Source organism: Sphaeramia orbicularis, chromosome 8 (assembly GCF_902148855.1).
Source record: "Sphaeramia orbicularis chromosome 8, fSphaOr1.1, whole genome shotgun sequence".
Lineage (NCBI taxonomy): Eukaryota > Metazoa > Chordata > Actinopteri > Kurtiformes > Apogonidae > Sphaeramia > Sphaeramia orbicularis.
Window position 1 is genome coordinate 8,761,133 of NC_043964.1, and position 20,384 is coordinate 8,781,516.

General features: G+C 38.3%; 1 protein-coding gene across 1 annotated transcript; it reads right to left on the minus strand.

Annotated features, from left to right (window-relative positions):
• Window positions 1–270: 270 nt before the first annotated feature.
• crlf3 (cytokine receptor-like factor 3) lies at window positions 271–19,493 on the minus strand. Its single transcript, XM_030140322.1, has 9 exons — window positions 19,378–19,493; window positions 13,582–13,709; window positions 8,238–8,445; window positions 7,424–7,511; window positions 7,157–7,334; window positions 6,691–6,919; window positions 5,528–5,660; window positions 4,548–4,660; window positions 271–3,924 (listed from the first exon to the last, which is right to left on the minus strand). The coding sequence occupies exons 2-9, from the start codon at window positions 13,696–13,698 to the stop codon at window positions 3,659–3,661; spliced, it is 1,332 nt and encodes a 443-aa protein (XP_029996182.1). The 5' UTR covers window positions 13,699–13,709; window positions 19,378–19,493; the 3' UTR covers window positions 271–3,658.
• Window positions 19,494–20,384: the final 891 nt, after the last annotated feature.

Sequence of the window (20,384 nt, forward strand, 5' to 3'; positions counted from 1 at the left end):
TTTTACCCCATTCATTTGATTTCCATTTAGACTGTAGTTTTGTGGGTCTAATGACTTCTTTGTTTTTGCTTTTTAAATGTATTCTTCTAATAGATTTAGTGGGTGGTGATGGTTTCTACCCAAACCACCTTTTAAAACCCTTTCTGGTCCATATCTGTTTGGTGTTTTTTGTTACTTTTCACTAGTTCTGCCCCGAAACTTCACTTAGGTTACGTTCAGAAAGCAGGTCTTAATAAACCATAGAATAAAAGAAAGACATAAATCTAAAAGTGAGCAGTTAGTTGCTGTTTATTAGATTTTAACACTATAAATAACGGTTTAATCTTAATTTATACGTTCTATTAAAACCACCACAAACCAGATTAAACCATGTCCTCACTTTAATCCCATTCTTATTGAACAGAGTGAAAATCGGCCACATAACGATACGAGTCGTTGTAAACGGGACTACATGACACTCGAGGATCAGCGGAATCACCTCATTTCAATTTACAGCTCAAACACATAAAATCCTGCTCGAACAGCAGCGTTAGGGAATACTGTGTGGATTGTCGATGCAAAAAGGGAAACGTTCATCGTAACAGCTTCAAACAGGGTGATATTAAGGCTCAGAAATTCCCTCAAAATGTCAAAATAACCCCGGAAAAACAGGCAGAAACATGTCTGTTACCTGCCAAAAAAAATACAACATCTTGTTCACAGTGACAGGATTTTTGTTAAGATAATAATAATAACAACATTTAAAGAGGCTGTGGCTAAAGAACTAAAACAAACATGTGAATTAGAGACAGTGATATGTTGTGTTTTCCTTCTGTAAGGCATCAAAGTGAGTTACAGGTTGCATAGATAAAGCTGTAAACAGAGTCTAAGACATTCTGGGAATCAAACCAAAGATGCAACAGATGTAAAAATCCTCCAGCGACGCTCCCTGAAGATCCAAACATTTCACTCTGATACAGTTTACAAAGACGCAGCATCGTAGGTATTTCTCGCAAAAGAATCACACATGGACGTGAACAATGAACCAATCAGGAGACTGGTTTTTCATCTGCTGCAGGAAATTGTGTGTCCTCATTTACTGCAGCGGCATCTGATCCGTTTTACATCCTCGTCTTGTACCAGGAACTGCAGCTTCGCAAATCAAAGCTGCAGTTTTTTTTTTTTTTTTTTTACTCCGGAGGAAACGGGTTCAGCAGCAGCAGGATGAACCAGTCTGAGATGATACTGAAGAATTTTAGTATCATTTTGTTGTCGTCAAGAAAAAGAAACAGCGGAATTCATCCAAAAGACACCATCTGGAACCCGGTTTATCTAATTTATCTGATCCGTGGAGCTTATCTGTCGCCTGAAATCGACTAAAAACACATCTGTGAGCCTTGTCGTTGCTCTGAGTCTTCATGAAACTGAACCGAAGGCTGGTTTTAACTTGAACGGCTCGAGAAACATCGGTTACTTTTTCCCTGTCAGACTGAGCCGATGAAACTCGATTAACACTCGAGTTCTAAACATCACAACATCACCTACATATTGTTAGCCTCATAGAACAATTGCCTGAATCAAAGTTTTGGCCAAATTGTGATATCTGCTTGACTTTACTCCCCTAACACTGCTGCTTCATTGTATGTAGATATCACAGTTTGGCCCAAAATATGATGATATATGGACCAAAATTCAGCCTTTAAACCAGAATGAAATAATGACGTAACATTTATCAACTCACGCTGCCAAAAATAATGACTCAGCCATAATCTGAGCCTAGAAATGTAAAATTATGTCTAGATGTCAGCATGGAGGTACAGTTCTAATCAGGAGTCTACACAGACGTACAAACTAAAAACCTTTCAATGGGAACCTGAGAAAGTTTCTGGGCATCCTCCGTTACCATAGCAACAAGGAGAACAGAGCCGCTGCTAACTGAGATTCATCTACGGTTAAAAAAAACAAAAACAAAAAACAGAATCTACTGGGAGTCCTGATGATCCTTGTTTAACATTTAGGATTGAAATGTCACTGTCAGACCTCGTGCTGTTTAGAGATTCCTCGGAAATCTGTAAATATGAGGAAAAACTGACCTTTGACCTTTCAGTGTCAAACTTTGTACAAACACTGTACATGAACGAGTTACATTAGAATAAAATTAGATGAGGTTTAACCACAGTATGATTTTTTTTTTTTTCATATCAACAAATCCCACCTTATGTAAAAATTTTTCGGAGCTTGACCTTTGACCTAAAACAACAAGAATTTTTTTTTAGGACATAATCCCCATCAACAGGGATCCAAAATACAAGAGTTTTTGACAAGGGATTTTTTTGACCAAGACACATCTCTTATGCTATGTTCACACTGTAGGTAAAAATAACCCAAATCTGACTTTTTTTGCCCATATATGGCTCATTATCTGTTTTCTTATGACAGTCTAAACAACACAAATCCAATTTTTTTTTCCAAATCAGACCGAGGACGCTTTCCTATGTGTTCCTAAATCAAATACATATCTGATGTTTTGCAATGTGACTTCAGTCTTAACGATCATGTCACATTTTAATCACTTTTACATCATGGAAATGCAACAAAAGTCACAATTCTGCACTGGAGGGGGCGGGACCCGGTTCTGTAACATCTATATTTACTTCCTTAAACATAGTGTGATGCATATGGGTCACTTCAGGACCATAGACTGTTCACATATGAGTCTGATGGCATCACATTTACATTCTAATGTGAACAACCCCGGAAAAAAAAAAAGGGATTTCAGCAAAAAATTGGAACTGAGTGTTAATGCTGCCTTCAGGTGCTATCGGGAAGATGATCCTTTCCACTTGAGAATTCCAAATTATGAGTGTGTTGTGTTCAAGTGTTTTTGTTGTTGAAAAGAAATGAAAAATGGCTGACACACAATTTATCGTGACCTGCTACTCGGGTAAAACAGATTTGGATGTGTTAATTCATCTGCTCCAGCATTTTTTTGCAAACTGTGTATGCTATACATATGCCAAACCATCAGCTAACAGCAGCAGAACATTAACAACAGCACTGTTTATCATTTGCGATAAATCCCTCATTGCTCTCCACTATGTTGAAAAGGTCAAAGGTTATTTTCATCTCTGCAACTTGTGTATTAACGTTTTTTCCCAGTTCTCCAGTGGAAAATAGGGGGAATTCATGGGTCAAAAATAAGTAGTAGTTATGACAATTCCCATAGCACATAAAGGCAGCGTAAGACCTGCAGTGTGAACTTTGCATTTAATGACCAAACTAAAGTTCCTCCACTCAGCCTAAGGGTGACATTTCAATCAGAAACGTTTAGAGGAAAAGACATTGCTGGGTCCAAGACACAAACTAAGGAAACACATGTGGATGTATCTTGGTTTAGTCCTTTGTTTTGTCATGAATTTCTGATCAACCCGTGTGGATCTGACGGATATAGAATGATGGCAGTGACCTGATGGCATCACATTTTGGGGCTGTCTGGATTAAAGCGTGGTATCTGGGTCTGAGACGACTGATCTGTTCGTTTTCCAGACGCACCTCACGTTCGTCCCGTTTCTGTGTCTGGTTTTGGGAACTGCCAATGTGGAGAAAATGTTTTGTTTCTAGGTTTTAAGCCACAGATTTCTGAGCCAAACGCCAGGGTGTCCGATCTGCGACGGATCCCCTAAAACACGAGGACTTTCCAGCCGGAGTGGATGAAGGAGCAGCCGAAGTAGAGGCAGTCCACGGCCTGGTCCAGCAGCCAGTCGAACACCACCTCCCGGTTCCCTGAGCCGATCGTCACCCTCAGCTTGAAGGTGGCGCCGTCGCTCAGGTTGTTGTTGCTGACGGGGAACAGACTGACCACCTCCATGTCAAAGGTCACGGAGGAGCCCACGGTGACCGCCGGCAGCTGATTGGTCATCTCTTTACCGTTGACAAACACAGCACCTGAAGGACAACACCGATTACTCACTCATCCATTAGTCTGATTATTATTTCAACCTTCAACTGATTTACGCACATGAAAAGTTGGAAGTTGGTAAGAATGTGGCCATATTTTTAGTCCACTGCTGTTTTTTGTTTACATTGTTAGTCACTCTTTTATGTGAAAATCCTGAATAAAATCATTAATTTCTTCCAAAAAAGAAAATTAGTTCCTTTTCCTAAAGTTGACTGTGTTTTAATAGAAGCAGTTCATGTGTAAAAACTGCATGTGTAGAGATAGAAAACTGTTGTGAGGAAACGTTTAAGATGATTCTTTAACAAGTTTTTGGACGATTTTCTGATGATTTAGCAAAATTTTGTATTGGTTATTGGAACACTTGAGGGGTATTTAAGACATTTTATCTGTCTTTTTCTTTAATTGGCCATTAAAATACCCATAAAACAAATTCTATATCAACAAAGTACTGTAATCATTATGCCCTAAAAACCATAGAATATAGCCATCATAAGAAGATTTAGGTCATTTTCCTACAAAAAACAAGTTTTCATAGTCAATCATGTCCCTTCTGATTAATCCAAATTTCTTGTGTGATCATGGTCCTCAGACTCCACCCCTGCGTGCGTACCATTGGTGGAAATGCAAACGGCCTGGTCTCTCTGCAGTGACTCCGCCCCCCTCTCGTTGTCCACGCACACGCCTAGAGTGTCTCTGCGATCCATCTGACCAGCGGCAGAGATCCTGCACAAGGAAAAGCATCTGTTCACTGCTTTATGCACTTTCCAAAGTAACATCCACATCTAGAAAATACTATTGTTGATCTAGATGTGTGAAAATGTTTGCCTTGAAACAATCATTAAAGCACAAAGTTTAGTTTTAGATTAGGGTAAAGCAAGGGTGTTATTTTAATCCAGGGGCCATATTCACCACAATTTGAGCTCAAGTGGGTCAGACCAGTAAAATATTAACATAATAACATATAAATAATGACAACTCGAGATTTTTCTCTTTGTTTTAGAGCAAAAACAGTAGAATTACATTGTGAAAATATTTACATTTACAAACTATCCTTTCACACAAAATGTGAATAACATGAACAACCATGAACAACCTGAAATTTCTTAAGAAAAATAAGTGAATTTTAACAATATTCTGCCTCAGATTATCATTTACACATGTACATTACAACTTATAGATCACAGTGGATCAAGAAGTACACAAAACATTTAGTAACAGGCATCTGGAGCTGACATTATTTAATATATATTCCTCTGTGGGATTTTTGCACTTTGTAAATTTATCCCATGGGTTGTTATTGACCTGTTTTTTGGCCCACAGGCCATATGTTTGACACCCCTGGGTTAAAGGATCAGTCTGCTGATTTATTTTTTTTTTACTGTTGTCTGAAAAGGATTAAAAATGCACAACTCATTACCATAGGAGATATATTTATTCTTTAGGAAACAGGAAAAGTTAAAAAAATAAATAAATAATAGAATATTTAATCACTTATTTTTATATTAAATGTGAAACAAAGTCTAGCATCTCTGAGGTTGAAAATCCCAGACGTGGAGGATAATGCATGAATATTCAGAGTGGCGTACGTACTTGAAGGTGAGTGTTTGGCCACAGAAGTAGGTGGGAGCTTTGGAGTAGAGGACGGAGCAGCGCGACGAATCGTTACGCAGCGCGATGTTTCTCCGGCTGCTCAGGATGAAGCCATCAGTACCAGGACTCCACTCTGGGTGGACAGGAGACAAAGACACAAAAACAGATTAATATGGAGTTTAGATCTACACCAACACAGAGGCTGAAGATCAACAACATCTCAGTCTCATTAAAGGTTCAATGTGGAATCTGCAGTGACATCTAGTCACCTTCAGCTTGGCAGTACTGTGGCCACTACAGTCCAGAGAGTCCCCTTTAAACACCCAGGGTTTGTTGTGTCCATTTCAGGCCTTTTAATGAAATGGAAAAACCTCTGGTCCATACTCACACAAAACAGTAATGCAACGTAACAGTGGAAAAATGGACAAACTAGAGGAGGAAGTGAACCCTGCTGCATGTGTTTCCCTCCAGTTTAATGTTTCAAGTTGTGCATAGAACAACTATTTTAGGAAACTAAAGATCATCCTCGTCATCACCGTAACTGTCAGTTCATTACTGGATTATTTTCTCCATAAAGTGCTTAGTCATCTGTAAAACACTGAAATACATCCTGTATTATTTTAACCTGTTAAACCCTAAGTCATTTGTTTCCAGTTGGAATCATTTCAATGTAACACAAACCAATGGATTTGCCGATAGCAGAAGCTTCATTCATTGAAAACAAATTATGATCAGAAAAAAGCAAAGGTAAGACAAAATACATAATCATCTCTTCATAATAACACCTTTATTTTTGCTCTCTTTGTCTCATTAAGTGAGTTTTATTGGTAGATAAATAATACTTGTACTGTTGGATCTGCTTAGTGCTACAAAGTTTGTCTCACTGGTCTGTAGTTTTACTAAATTATTCATGACATATGCTGGTCTCAGACTTAGACTGGTTTACATATTGGACCATTTAAGTGCTTATCCATGGTAACGTAGTACAACACAATTAAAGCATTAAATGCAAAATAGATTCTGATTCTTTGCTTTTCTTTTCTGTTAAACAATAATAACATATTTGTTATTAATTCATGGATGCATAAAAATTGTATCAGTACTTATTTTAGTTTTTCATCAGCTGTAACATATGGTTCCCATTGCGGACTGGATTCACCTACCATGTGCTGCCAGGGTGGTGTACCCCGTCTGGGGGATGCTCCAGGGGCTCCACTCGGTGCGACCCTCCCCGCGGGCGCAGACCCTGAACAGATAATCTGTGTGGGGGTCTAAATGGAGGACCAGGAACTCAGTGTCTCGGCCAATGTAGGCGTCCTCGTACTGGCTCCCCCCGCTGCCCGACCGCCGGCTCTGCAGCCGATAATCAGCTGCAGCGAAGTCCTCATCCACCTGATGCACATGAGATCACACTTTAATTTACACGTCTTCTCCTGGATGTGTTTCATTATCGCTGAAACATTCAGTTTTGACGTCAGTGCAACAGAGCATGTGCAGAAGAAGCATGTAAGTTTGGTGAATGGACCAATACTGGGCAGAGTTCAACGACAAAAACTGAACAAACAAAACAAAAAATGAACAAAAACTGTTTTCAATCAGTGTATTATCTGTTTACCACCCCTTGCTGACCTTACACCAGCGGACCAGGATGCCGCCTGGTCTCTCCTGCAGCTCCTCAATCTGAACCGGAGGGTGGGAGGAGACGGAGCCATGGCGGGACACCCGGTCCCTGAGCAGGACCAGCAGGGAGTCATCAAGCTGGGCGGAGACACAGGGCACGTCCACCAGCGCCGGAACCTCAGGCAGACTGGAAAACATCACCACAGTTACTGTCTGGACATTTACACCTGATCAGGAGTTAGTGGGGGGGGGGGGGTCGCTCAGTGGTAATTGTACCTGTCCAGCTGGATGTGGAGTGCCTTCTTGGTGAAACTGCCCAGTTTGTCCTCCTTCTCCCCCAGACCACAACGTAAGGCTGCTTCCCCTGAGACACAGGAGACAGAGACTATGTTTAACCTTTGGTAAATGGCAGGGGAAAGAATATACAACTATATACTAACTACAGATATGTAATATCAAGTCATTATTCAGCCTCATTTATCTCACATTTGAGACATTTGATGAAAATGACAACATTTATGCTCAAAAGGCACCATTACAAAATTTCATTTCAGACATGTTTTCCATATTTACCCATTATTTTATTAATATATTCCACTACTTTTGTGAAGCTAAGATTTTGGTAAAACTATTTCAAGCTAAAAAACACTTCGTCCACATGAGCGAAGGTGTGTTTTCACAAGAGATTTGAATGGTTTCACAAATCAGACTTCAAACCAAGAGCATTTGGTCTGAATTATCTATTTCTACAATGCTCTAGGACTAAAACAGGCCTCAGTTTACAGAAAGCTGAGATTGTGCTGAACAATCTGATATAAAACACTTGGGTACTTTATTATTTGCAAGATGAATTTCAGAAAGTATGTAGAAATCAAGAAAGTACCCTTGGGGCTCTGAGGGTTAACTCCGATGTAACACTAAGGCTCAGACTTTTTACGCTGTGAGACTTGTGTGTTGTAACTTGTCACAGGTCAAAGGCCCTTGGTTTTTCCACCCTCAAACCATTAAAACTGACGATGAAGTGTGTGAGTAAAGGTCAGCTTTGAGAGCAGAGTAAACCATGTGTTACAGATGTGGGTGGTCTCTGTACCTTCTCTGAGCAGCTCGTCAGCCTGGCCCACGCCATGTTCGATGAGGCTCTGGCAGTCGTCCAGTGGCTTGATGCTGTCAGCTTCGATGGCGTCCACCTCAGCCAGGAGGACGGCCAGGCGCTCATTCAGCAGCCGAGTCGCTGCCACCTGCAGCTCCGCAAAGTGTCTGCGGAGGTTCTCACGGGCCTGACCTGAACTGCCCCGGACCTGCAACCAGAGGGTGAAGATGGTAACGGGGGTTCAGACAGGGGGCTGTCTTTAGTTACGCTCACACTGCAGGTTTTGAAAGCTCAGGTCAGATTTTTTTGTGAGTTTGTTCATATTATAATTTAAATTTGACTTCCATCAGACTTGTGTGAACAGTCTACGATCCTGAAGTGACCCACATCCGCAGAAAAAGACGTGGCATCACACACATCACACTGTGTTTAAGGAAGTGAATATGGATCTTGTTGGGTCTTGCCTCCTCCAGCATACAATTTTGGCATCTGTCACATTTCAATGATGTAAAAGCAAGATGAAATGCGACATGACTGCTCAGGCTGGAGACACATTGCAAAACATCAGATATTTAGCCAGTTTAGGACCACATCTGAAAGTACCATCAGATTTCTGCTGTTAAAAAATCAGATCACATATAGTCACACATGGGCAAAAAAGGCAGATTTGGGCCACTTCTACTTGCAGTGTGATCACAGCATTAAAGATAGGGTGAGGAGTTCGGAGTAAAACTGCTCCTCCATATCATCCCCCACATCACTGAAATAAAACATGACCGCTCAGGCTGAAGCCACATTGCAAAACATCAGATATGTATCCAATTTAGGACCAAGTATGAAAGTATGCTGCTCAGACTGTCAAAGAAAATCAGATAAAGGGCAAAGATAGGAAAAAAAAAAAATCTGATTTTGGCCACTTTTTGCCTGCAGTGTGAACATAAGCTAAGTTTTGGACATCCACCCTAAAAGATCAGAATGTATCTTATGTTCACAGATACATCCTGGGACAGATGGAAGGACTGAATACTCAACTGACACATTCTACACAGGTGAAACTCAGAATACCAAAAGCATCATATCACAGCGTGTAAATGACGTCTGTAATTTTCCTCTGAGGTGTTTTAGGAATGCTTAAAGAGCTGCCTGAACACGCCACAGTAGAAAATCAGCAAAGCAGCATCATAGATCCAGCCAGTTTAACTTGAAATGAAAGATTACACCATGTTTCAGACAGTTATGCAAGCTAATTTATTTTAATATGGAGCCAGAATGTCAGATCCAATCACAAGCAATCACCCGATGCATTGAGAAATCAGATGAATGAGAGCAGGTGAAATTAAACACAAGGAAATAAAGATGAATGTTATATATATCTACTCAAATGTAAAACAAGCAGAATAAAAACAACAAGCTTATGAATTCCAACACATCAGCTTTAAGGACTAAATATCCACTTGATGTCTAATACAGTCCTGGAAAAAATTATTAGACCATCAAAAGTCATCAAAAACAATGGTTATGCAATCAAGTGCTAACTCCTGTGTGTATCATGTGACTAACACAGACAGAAAAGAAAACATGGAATGCCTAAAAGCACTGTTTTTGGCAGTACAATGCCACAGCTATTGATGTAAGGACTGAAGTGATTTGGGTTATTATCAAGAAAACCATGGAAAATGGATAGATATCAGCTCTGAAATTCAACTACTATGAGTTATTTTTGTTATCATTATATTTGTCCAAAGAAATGTACCTTTAATTGTACCAGGCATTAAAATGAACAAGAAATTGAAGAAAACCAGGGTGGTCTAATAATTTTTTCCACGACTGCATGTCCAACCCAGTGAAATGTGGAACTGTAATAAAATACTTATTATTATCAACACTTCTACCGTCTGTGGTTGTAATGTTATGGCTGATTGGTGTAAATGTAAGGTGAACAAATGTATCCAATGGAGAAGAAAACACTTATGTTTTAGCCCCATCTTTGAAGTCTGTAATAATCTAGTGTTCCCTTCTGTTTCATTAAGAACAAACATGTCAAAACAACAAGGTTCAGTGATGTGTACTTCATCATTTTCAGAGAACAGTGGAGTTCTACATCACAGACTAATAAGATAAATCAGCTTTCAGACACACACACCACACTGTTCTTAGCAGGTGTTAGTCTTTCCATAGGATTTATGGATTTAACCCATAAAGGCCCAAACACATACCATCGACCAAAAGCATCTACTGATCTAAAATGTTGAATACCTGTTGATCCACTAATCCTATCAATACATGTGAATAATTTGTGTAAACTGCAGTTTGTCATCTTTTCATGGTCATCAGATATGACCTTTTTGGACGTTCAGAGGCTCCATAGTGAATGCGGAAACACCGTCATCTTCTAAAACACTGATTCACCAGTAAAACCTATGGAGTTGGATCAATGACAGCGAATGGAGACATTTGTTTTATGTTTGGTTAATGATATTTTTGCTGAAAAAGTAACTTTTTCCATTTTTTTCTGATTTGATATAGGCTAATAACCTCTGAATTTACCCTGACCTTTTATGAACATCTACATGATAAGTGAATTAAATATAGAAAAATACATGATTTACACAGAAAAACCTTAAAATAAAGAGGATATTACAATAAATGGTGTTAAATCACTTAAGAAAGGTTAAATAGAGAGGAAAAATCCATTTGGGAACTGCCACAAAAGTCCCGCTGGGTCTTTATGGATTTAAGTGTAAGATCTCTCCACCTGTAGCCCCTCCAGGTAAATATGCACAGCCCCAACATCTGCTCTCGTATCAGACAAACTGTCCTACCAGCTTAGGCTGCCCTCAGCTCGTCAGGAAGTCTAGAGGTTCATCATTGGCGGTCGTGTTTCAGTTCCTCTTTGCAGAACACACTTTCATACACATGAGGATTTCACAATGAGCATACAAAGAGGGCAACGGAGATATCAGGAAACGGAAGACGAGCAGATTGACAGCTGTTCCACAGATAAAACAGCGACATTATGACCAGGAGGATGGAAAACTAATGACTATCAGTACAGTGCAGACATCTGATCATCAGTATTTAGGGATTGGTAAAATAACAGTGGGACTAAAAATACTCGGGCTCAGTGGAACATGGGAGGAGACGCAGCCTTTCCAAATGTTTGGACTCCTCTGTTACCAGGACGAGATGCAGCAGTGATAGTATTGTGTGCTATCTGCTTCCCTCATTGTGTGTAATCCTTCCTGAATGTCTGGACTGTGGTGAGCTGGTCCTTACTGTGGGAAAGACGACGTTAATAGGAGAGAAAGAAATCCCACTCCGCTCTGAATCCCATCCAAGATAATGTACAAAGAACAGCTGGTTCTGAGCCCAGAGTCTCATCTGAACGTTCTACAAACTACTCAGAGTGACATTTAATACAGTACCTACAAACACATTTAATGGATTAGTCTGGTATTTATCTATACATCTGTAAATGTCAACAAATTAACCCATTTAAACAATCCAGGAAGTGGTGGAACTCCTTTTACTCAAACGTGTACTTCACGAGTTCTTCTATTTCATATTACTTTATCTTTCTACTCCAGTATATGTCAGAGGCAGATATGTACCTTTGACTTCATGTATGTTCATGTGATTTGATACTGATATGACTGTTATTGATGAGTCCATGTTTCCTCCCTGCTGTTGGATGTACTGTCATCCATAACTACAGGAAATAGCAGCATTGTTTACATGTGAGCAGCTGGAAGGGTAAATCTACACAGCAAGAGGAAGGAAAAGATAACAGAGAGAATATAGTCTGCTGGGAATACACCAGGTCAGAGGCTAATAAACTTCACATCACACTGGACCGTTTGAGGTTATTACAGAGAAAGACGGAGGAAAAGATGCAGAGGTCAGAAACTATACAGGCAGAATATGTTACAGCTGGGGATACGACCAGAGAAATATGTTTTCAAGGACATTAAACTGACACAAAGTCACGACTAAGACCAGAGTGTATAAAACACAAGACACAGAGGGGCATTATGTCCTGTGTGTCTCGTATGTTTATCACAAACACAAATGGCACAGGAACAACAGTTTGTCTCTAAGCATCCTGTCCCCAAAGACTGTATTAGCTATGTTCCTAAATATACGCTAAATAAATACAACTGGAACTAGCACCTTGAAACATGCAGTGCAACAAACGTACAGTAATATGGAGCTAATATTCACCAATTCACCAAAAATATTCCAATAGCTTTAGGTGAGTGGTGAAGATATTTCCGTAGAGTCTTGGTTGGGTCGCAGATTGTTAACATCAGCTTGCAAACTTTGCTAACATCAGTAGTTACAAAGCTTGTTTCCATAAAATGTCAAGTGAAAAAAGACACAAAAAGAAAATACCGCATACGTGTTTCAAGTAAATCAACAACATTATCAGATGGACATTATGGATGAGATCTTCAGTATGGAGAAAATGACTTTCTGCTTGTGAATCAAAGCAGGTGACTGAGCAAAACTGGAGGAAATGGACACTATTCAAAGACATGGACAGTGCTCACTCAACTACATGATTATTTCTGCCCCATCTTTCTTTCCCCCCCTTTTTTTTGTTGTTTGTTAATTTTGGATAATATTTCTTGCACATGTTAATATATACAAAACTAAATAAAGAGTTAAAAAAATAATAAACAACATTATCTACTAACATTAGATAATGGTGATATACGCTATATTTCTATGTAAAATGGCAGATTTTTTTGAGAAAAAGGAATGATTTGGTCTCATCAGAGCTTGATACCTGTAACGACTATGAACCATGTTGTAGTGCATTATGGGAATATCTGGGAATAGCTTGGTTGCATGTTAAGTTTTACATCAAATCAGTTGCAAAGTTAACAGATAAATCAGACAATACAAAGGCAGTTCATCCCATGGTCTTGAAATAAAATCCTGGGTGCTCTTTGTAGGTCATCAAGACAAAACTAAGCAATACAAGACCCAGACCTTCAAAAAGTCGTCTCTAGACTGGTCCCTATGATGCCAGATTAACTGCCTGATCCAGCTATTATTGCAGTACAGAACAGTGTTTTCCTTTGGTTTTGGGAGGATTAATGCTGTTTGCATTTTAGGAATTTCATGAAGTTTGTTAAAGATTTAAGTGCATAGTTATGGAGTCTGGAGTCCTTCACAAGAAAACTTTGACTGAACATTTTTCAGTAAAGATATATTGTAAGGCATAATTTCACTATCATGCATGTCCATAAAAATCTGTAAAAAGTATCCCTAAAGAACTGACTTGGATGCTACCTTCACCTTAAATCTGTGGGAGTGGAAGGTGTAGTGGTTGTAGTACCTGTTTGCGGGCCTGGTTGAGGCCATGAAGCCTCTGCTGGAGTTCACTGCGATAGTTCTGGGCCGCCTCGATGCTTTCTTTGGCCTCCTGCAGCAACAAGTCTACCTCCACAGACATCCTCCCGCCTCCTGATGTAGACATGAGAGAAATATACACAAGAACATGTGTGAGGTCAGACAGTTTTCAATAAGAAAGATTAGTGATGTTGGTTTAATCTGTTTGCATTGACAGCAGAATAGTACAATAAGATAAGATACAGCCTTTATTGTCTTATAACAGGGAAACTGGAATTTTGCAATAGCAGGAAAGTACAGAGAAGAATAAAGTGCACTCACAGTAGAGTAGTTTACAGGGAAAATGAAAAAGGTTTTAAAGCTCTGTTCCAGAAAACACACAGCCTCAGAAGACACGGTTAATAAAACAAAAATGTGAACTGTTGTATAGATTGTGCAGAATATGGTACGTCTACAAACTTTACAAAGGCAGGATCACCTTTTCCAGGCCTGTCAGTTGTCCATGTAAACACTGAAACAAGGTTCTGTTTTCTGTAATCACTCCTCTTGTTCACAGTGGATGAAATAAACTCCCTTTCCTTGTCTAAGTTTATCTGATGATGATATGAAGCTTTAGCCATGGGAAGCAGACAAACAGTATATAAATATCTCTGAACTTCATCTACGCGTTTGTCTCCTTCCATCATAGCTGACAGGTCCTAATATTTCATAAATAACTGAAGCTAAATCAGGGAAAAAGCCATCACCAACCAGAGGAGATATTGACCAGACTGATCAGAAAAATGTGGAAATTGCCCTTGAATTAAATTTCTACATAATCATATTTTCAGATTTTCCACAAAAAACAATTAAAAACACATGACCAAGCCTTGTCAGTGTGTTCTGTGGTATGTTTCTACAGAATAGAATAGATTTTAACAAAACAGCCCCAAAGTCTAACAACAGTCTATACTTTTTACTGTTCCTTAATGCTGTAGACAGGAAAATCACCCTTAAAAATAAAGGCAATTTTAACAAACAAATTAGTTTTGTGGCAGAGTAATGCACCGTCAGAGGATATTAATAACATACACACAGTTAAACTGACAGAGGATGTGTGGCAACACAAAAACCACTTCCTACAACCAATACAGTCGAGCAGTCTGCACATACTCTTATACCTGACTGTTTATGCAGGATCAGACTGATGCTAACCTTTAAACAGAATAGGTGCAGGTATTATTCTGTCCAGACTTAAATGGGGTTGTTCTGCAGATAACGTACAGTCAGTTCAATGAGCAGCTTCCTGTGACCTCAGTGTCTATTATCAAGGATCACTAAAATAATGCTGTGCTGTGATTATTCTGGCCTGTGGGTGTATGGGAAAACTGATAACACAGCTCTGTCTGCTGTAATATCAGCAAATTCACTCCTGTACTCATGTATTAAAGAAAAGTCTCCAAAAGGTCAAGAGTGGTTTTAAAACATTAACAGAAGTACCTTCCCACCATAATACAGATGCAAAGCCACTGGTTTAATCCTAATAACACTATACTCTTGGTGCCAAAGGTCTGCTAGAGATGACACCAAGAGTTACTCTGATGCTCAGCTCCAGATGTACTACCTGCCCCCCGAAAGGGGAGGCAAGGGGGATTGTTTTTGGTTCGGTTTGTTTATTTGTGTGTTAACACTTTAGCAGCAAAACTATTAGTTCAAGTCATTACCAAATTAGGTTTATAGATTGCCAGTGACCCAGAATAGATGTCATTACATTTTGGGAATGGTAGGTCAAAGTTCAAATGTTTTATGTTTTTGGTTTTTTTTTTTAATTTCCCATTTACTTATAATGGGTGAAATACGTGCAAGGGGCAGGGTTTGTTGTGCCTGGTACCACTTGATGCTCCTGCTCCAACATATTGTATTAGTGTATCATTCAACCTTTATGCTTTACCCAGAAAGTCATTGCAAACCTGAATGTCACAAATAAGTGAATGCTTTGTTGCCATCAGTAGTGGCACAACATGGCCTCCCACTGTGGTTGACTTTGCTTCCTTAACAGCATCTTAAAAGGAAGTCACTAAAAAACGTTGCATCTCTGTATCACATGCTGTGAATGAGTTAAATCAGACTCTCCAACACAGTTTTGCTTAAACAGGTAATTTAGTCAATTACCAATGAAGAAAACATCTAGGTTTTGCTTGAACCTTTTGTTTTTTGTCTATCCTTTTGATAGATTTAATGGGTGGTGAGGATTTCAACCCTTTTTGGCCTATATCTGTATAATTTTTCCCTTAGTTCTGCCCCAAACCTTCCCTCAGTGTACAGGAAAGGTGACAAGTTAGAGGAAATTGTGTTAACTGTGGAATAAATAAAGTCAAACAATAAAATGACATTTACTGTCATTGTAAGATTCCCGAAAGACTTAAGTTGATCATTTTAAGTATTGATTAATCTGGAAATAGCTGATCCTACCAGTTTCTTTAAATTTAACGTGATTGAAATTAGAGGTCAGTAGTGTGGTTTTAGAGGCAGATATAACATGGATTGTTCGGTATGGAGCCGGGTGATCTCATCATCAAGTTGTTATACATGTTATATTTATCATATTATGTAACTTCTGTATGTGTGTATACGCACAGATCATACAGATTGTGTCATAAAAATGTAACAGTGCTGTCAGAACTTTCTTACTTGACTAATGTGTTTCAAATGGTCCATTTATCTGTGTAATTACAGTATTTTACAGTGTTGCACTAACCTATGGGTTTGTACCATTAATGTGACTAACACAGCTTCTAGGCTAGTGAATTTATGTCAGTCCAAATATAGTGAAACTTTAATGTCTGCACTAAAGTGTTAAAGTTTAGTCTCCATTAACCTGCAGAGTTTGTGAAATGTGTTGTTTTTCTGCTAATGAAATGATGACAAAGAATTGTTGTAAGTCCACTGAATGATGTCAAATTAGCCTGATTTACACAGATATTTTAGATTTATGTTTCAATTTTGATTCATTTTAAAACCCAGGTGAAAAATTAAGCCAAAATTAGGCCGGAGTTTATGTAATTAACACAAACACAGCAACTGTATGTTCAGAAAAATGTGGACTTATGTGGGTTTAAACATTCAAAATAATGCAAAAATGCAGAGTTTCTAGTCAGATGCAACACAAAGCATCCCATACAGACTAACCCTCCGGAAACCAGAGTGCTGGTGATAATTTGGTGGTAACTTGTCTAGACTACATCTCTTAAGAGGTGAGAAGATCATGATTTAGATCATAGACTCTTGTGGCCAATGGCCCAAACCTTACTGGCGCAAAGTCAACGCTAAAAGATGTCATACAAAAAACAGTAAAAATGTACATTTGTTAATTAAACTGTTATTGTATTGTAGGTCAATAATCAATTAGTTCACTGCTGCTAAACATTTTAATTACAACTTCAATAATTCAGCTCATTTGTGTGAAATATTTTCAGACAATTACAGTTTATGGATGTGAATGCAAATATGAGCCTGCAGATTTATGCAGGCATGCACCATCTCACTCACTTTGACATAAACAACACCCACCATCAGCCAACCCGTCCTCCACTCACGCACTCTTTTCTTTTCTCTTTACAAAGTGCGTCAAACAGCAGCCTTCTGCCTGGCCATTAACCACTAACCAAACCAGTTTTCTTTTTGGTCCTTTAATCTCTTAAATCCTGCCGTTTATAATCCCAGTTTCTCTGCAAAACCTGCTGGAGACTCAGACTGAAGCAAATGACAACATGCACTAACTCTCTTGCTCATTTCTATGATACGGGTGTGGCTACGAATAAACTCAGAAATCTTGTTATTGTCTTTTATGCTTTGGGTGTACACATGCAGAGAATAAGCATCAGCAGGCTTTTCAAAGTATTTAGGTCAACCTGCATGAGACAATATGTCCTATTGTCCTGTTTTTACATCTGTCTGTCTAGCTGTGCACTGTGTCAGAGAAACTTTGCCTGAATCAGATGTAACTACCGACTAAAATGTCACTTATTACCCTGATTTTCACTCTATACCATGGATGTCAAACTTATTTTAGTTCAGGGCCCACATACAGACCAATATGACCTCAGCAAAATAATAACAGTGAAAAAAGTATAATAACATGATGAAATTGCTTACATCTACAAACTATCCTTTATAAAATGTGAATAACACGAACAACCTGACATTTATTAAGAAAAATAAGATCAATTTTAACAATAATATGCCTCAGTTTATAATTTACACATGTGCATTACAGTTTACACATCACAGATACACAAAACATTTTGTAACAGGCAGAATATTGATAAAATTGCACTTACTTCTTTAAAGACATTTCATGTTGTTCATATTTTTTCAGTTTATTCACATTTTTTTGTGAAGGATGGCTTTACTTTACACTAAAACAAAGAGAAAAACTTGGAGTTGTCATTATTATTTCTATGTTATTATGCTACTATTTTACTGGTACGACACACTTGATATTAAATTAGTCTGTATGTGGCACCTGAACAAAAAAATGATTTTGACGCTCCTGATTGTTAATATCTTCAGCGTAATTTTTGTGATCCATCCCAGTTTTGCCTCATGGGCTGTATGTTTACCACCCCTGCTCTATACATTTGTATTTCTCTTTTTGGGCTGCGACTAATGATAATTTCACTGTTGTGTATTTTACCAAATTACAAATTATATACTTGTGAGGGGGAAAAAATAGCAAATATGAAATAATTTCAATTTCACCTATGTAACTTAGTTATTTCTAGTTCACCCAATACACCAAAACCCAAACTACTCACTTAACTGTCAAATTTATCCCAGATTGATAAGAAGATCAAGCAGGACACTGACCAGTAACCCTGCCCTGAATGTTAATGCACTTTGAGTTTTCATAATTTCACTTTTCAATGCATGCAGTGCCTTCAAGCAACAATGCAGCACATGCTCTGACTAAGAGGAAAGTTATGAAAGGCACTCAAATGCAAACCCACATTATCATTATTATTAGAGCAGACCACTGAGAAAAAGACACAGCAGGAGGCATCAGACATGTCTACACTCGCCCACAACAACTTCCGTATTTTGAGTTATTTACGCGTTTTTAACCCCTCGCCCACAGTGCTGAAATCTCCATCAGCCATTCGAATATTAAATCCATATTTACACTATAATTCACCCCACTTTAGTTCTCTTGTCTTCTTCCTGAAACGCCTTGTTATTTCATTATTTATGAGTTTCTTGCGCGTGGAACCAAAACCCACCAAACTTGCTTGGAAAAATGGGCATTTTTAGGTTTGCATTCGCCTTGGAGCATGAATATTACCAATAATTTACAGTTCAAGCACGATTTCCTGATTTATAATATATGTGTATTAATTCGGTTTTGATTCTTTTCCCAAATAAAATATTTATCCATAACATGTAGCCTTTAACAGACAGTTGCCGCTGCTTGTTGCGGCGTATTTTGGTCAAGATGATGCAGATCGACTAGCCTGAAAGTTGTCAGTTTTGCTATATCTATAGTGGAAACACTACACCCAGAAGAATGTGAATCTGATCAGAAAAGATGCCACTTATGAAATAAACTACTTTAAACGACATTAGTGTCGTTTTCTCTGAGTTTAATGCTTCGTTGTCGTATTAACATTAAGACAGAAAAGTTGTTGCTAGCTTGTCAAAGACAATGAAAACTCGGCACATCCTCTCTTTAGCTGAGAAGGAACAGCTGCCAAAAGATTAGCTTCAACATCTCAGACTAAATGTGAGGATAAATGATATATCCTACCTGTTTTAGTGCTTTCTTATGGCCATTCCGTCCCTAAATTTCAACTCTAAACCGCTCCACCGCTACAGCTCGATATGCTCAAGTTTTCACTCAAGTCCAAAAATGACATTTCCGAGGGTTTAAGGGCAGGAGCCAATCACAGACTACATGTTTTGACGGACAAATACCTTAGCCAATAGGAGTGTGAATTGCACCGTTATCCCCAGACATACTCACAGATGAAAGTAGAACTGATGAAATGAGCTGGAGTTTGGCCAAATCTGGACATTTATGCATTTTTTTCATAAAATAGAATTAAGCCTAAAGACTGTTTAAAAAAATAAGTAATATGTTTTTGAATGGTGTTTATAATCCACTTATCGTGTTGACCATTTAATTAAAGTAAAATCCATTTTTCTCTGTACCAGCCTCTACTGCTGGCTCTTTTTTGTCATTGAAAGTATATGTATTTTATTTATTTATTTATTTATTTATTTATTTATTTGTTTATGTATTTATTTATTTATTTTAACGTTTGTCCTGGTTAATGCTATCTGGTATGCTCCATAAAACAATACATAACTACCAGTAGAATTCGCATGAGTTCAGAGGAGTTATGTCTCCTTCTGGTGGGTTATAGTGAGTACAACATGAGATGTGGAGAGTGTAAGAGTGTTGTTGTTGATCATCTGTACTGTCTGATGTACTGCAATTTTATTAATGTAAATATGTATATATCCTATAGAATTTTATTATTGTTGTTGTTGTTTTTTGTATTTTTTTTTTTCCACTTTATATATGTTTACATGTATATGTATATTGTGTTTGAAGCATTTCTCAAGATCCTGCCAAACATGTATAGTTTATGACCCTTGACTCTTGTGATCTTGTTTACCTTCAGATTCATGATCTCCTTAGTTTTTTTTTCATGTTACTTTTAGGTATGTATTTGTACAAATGTCAAAGAACACCATAATGTGCTGCAAACCAGTTATTGTAATATCATAAAATTGACATGGATCCACTTT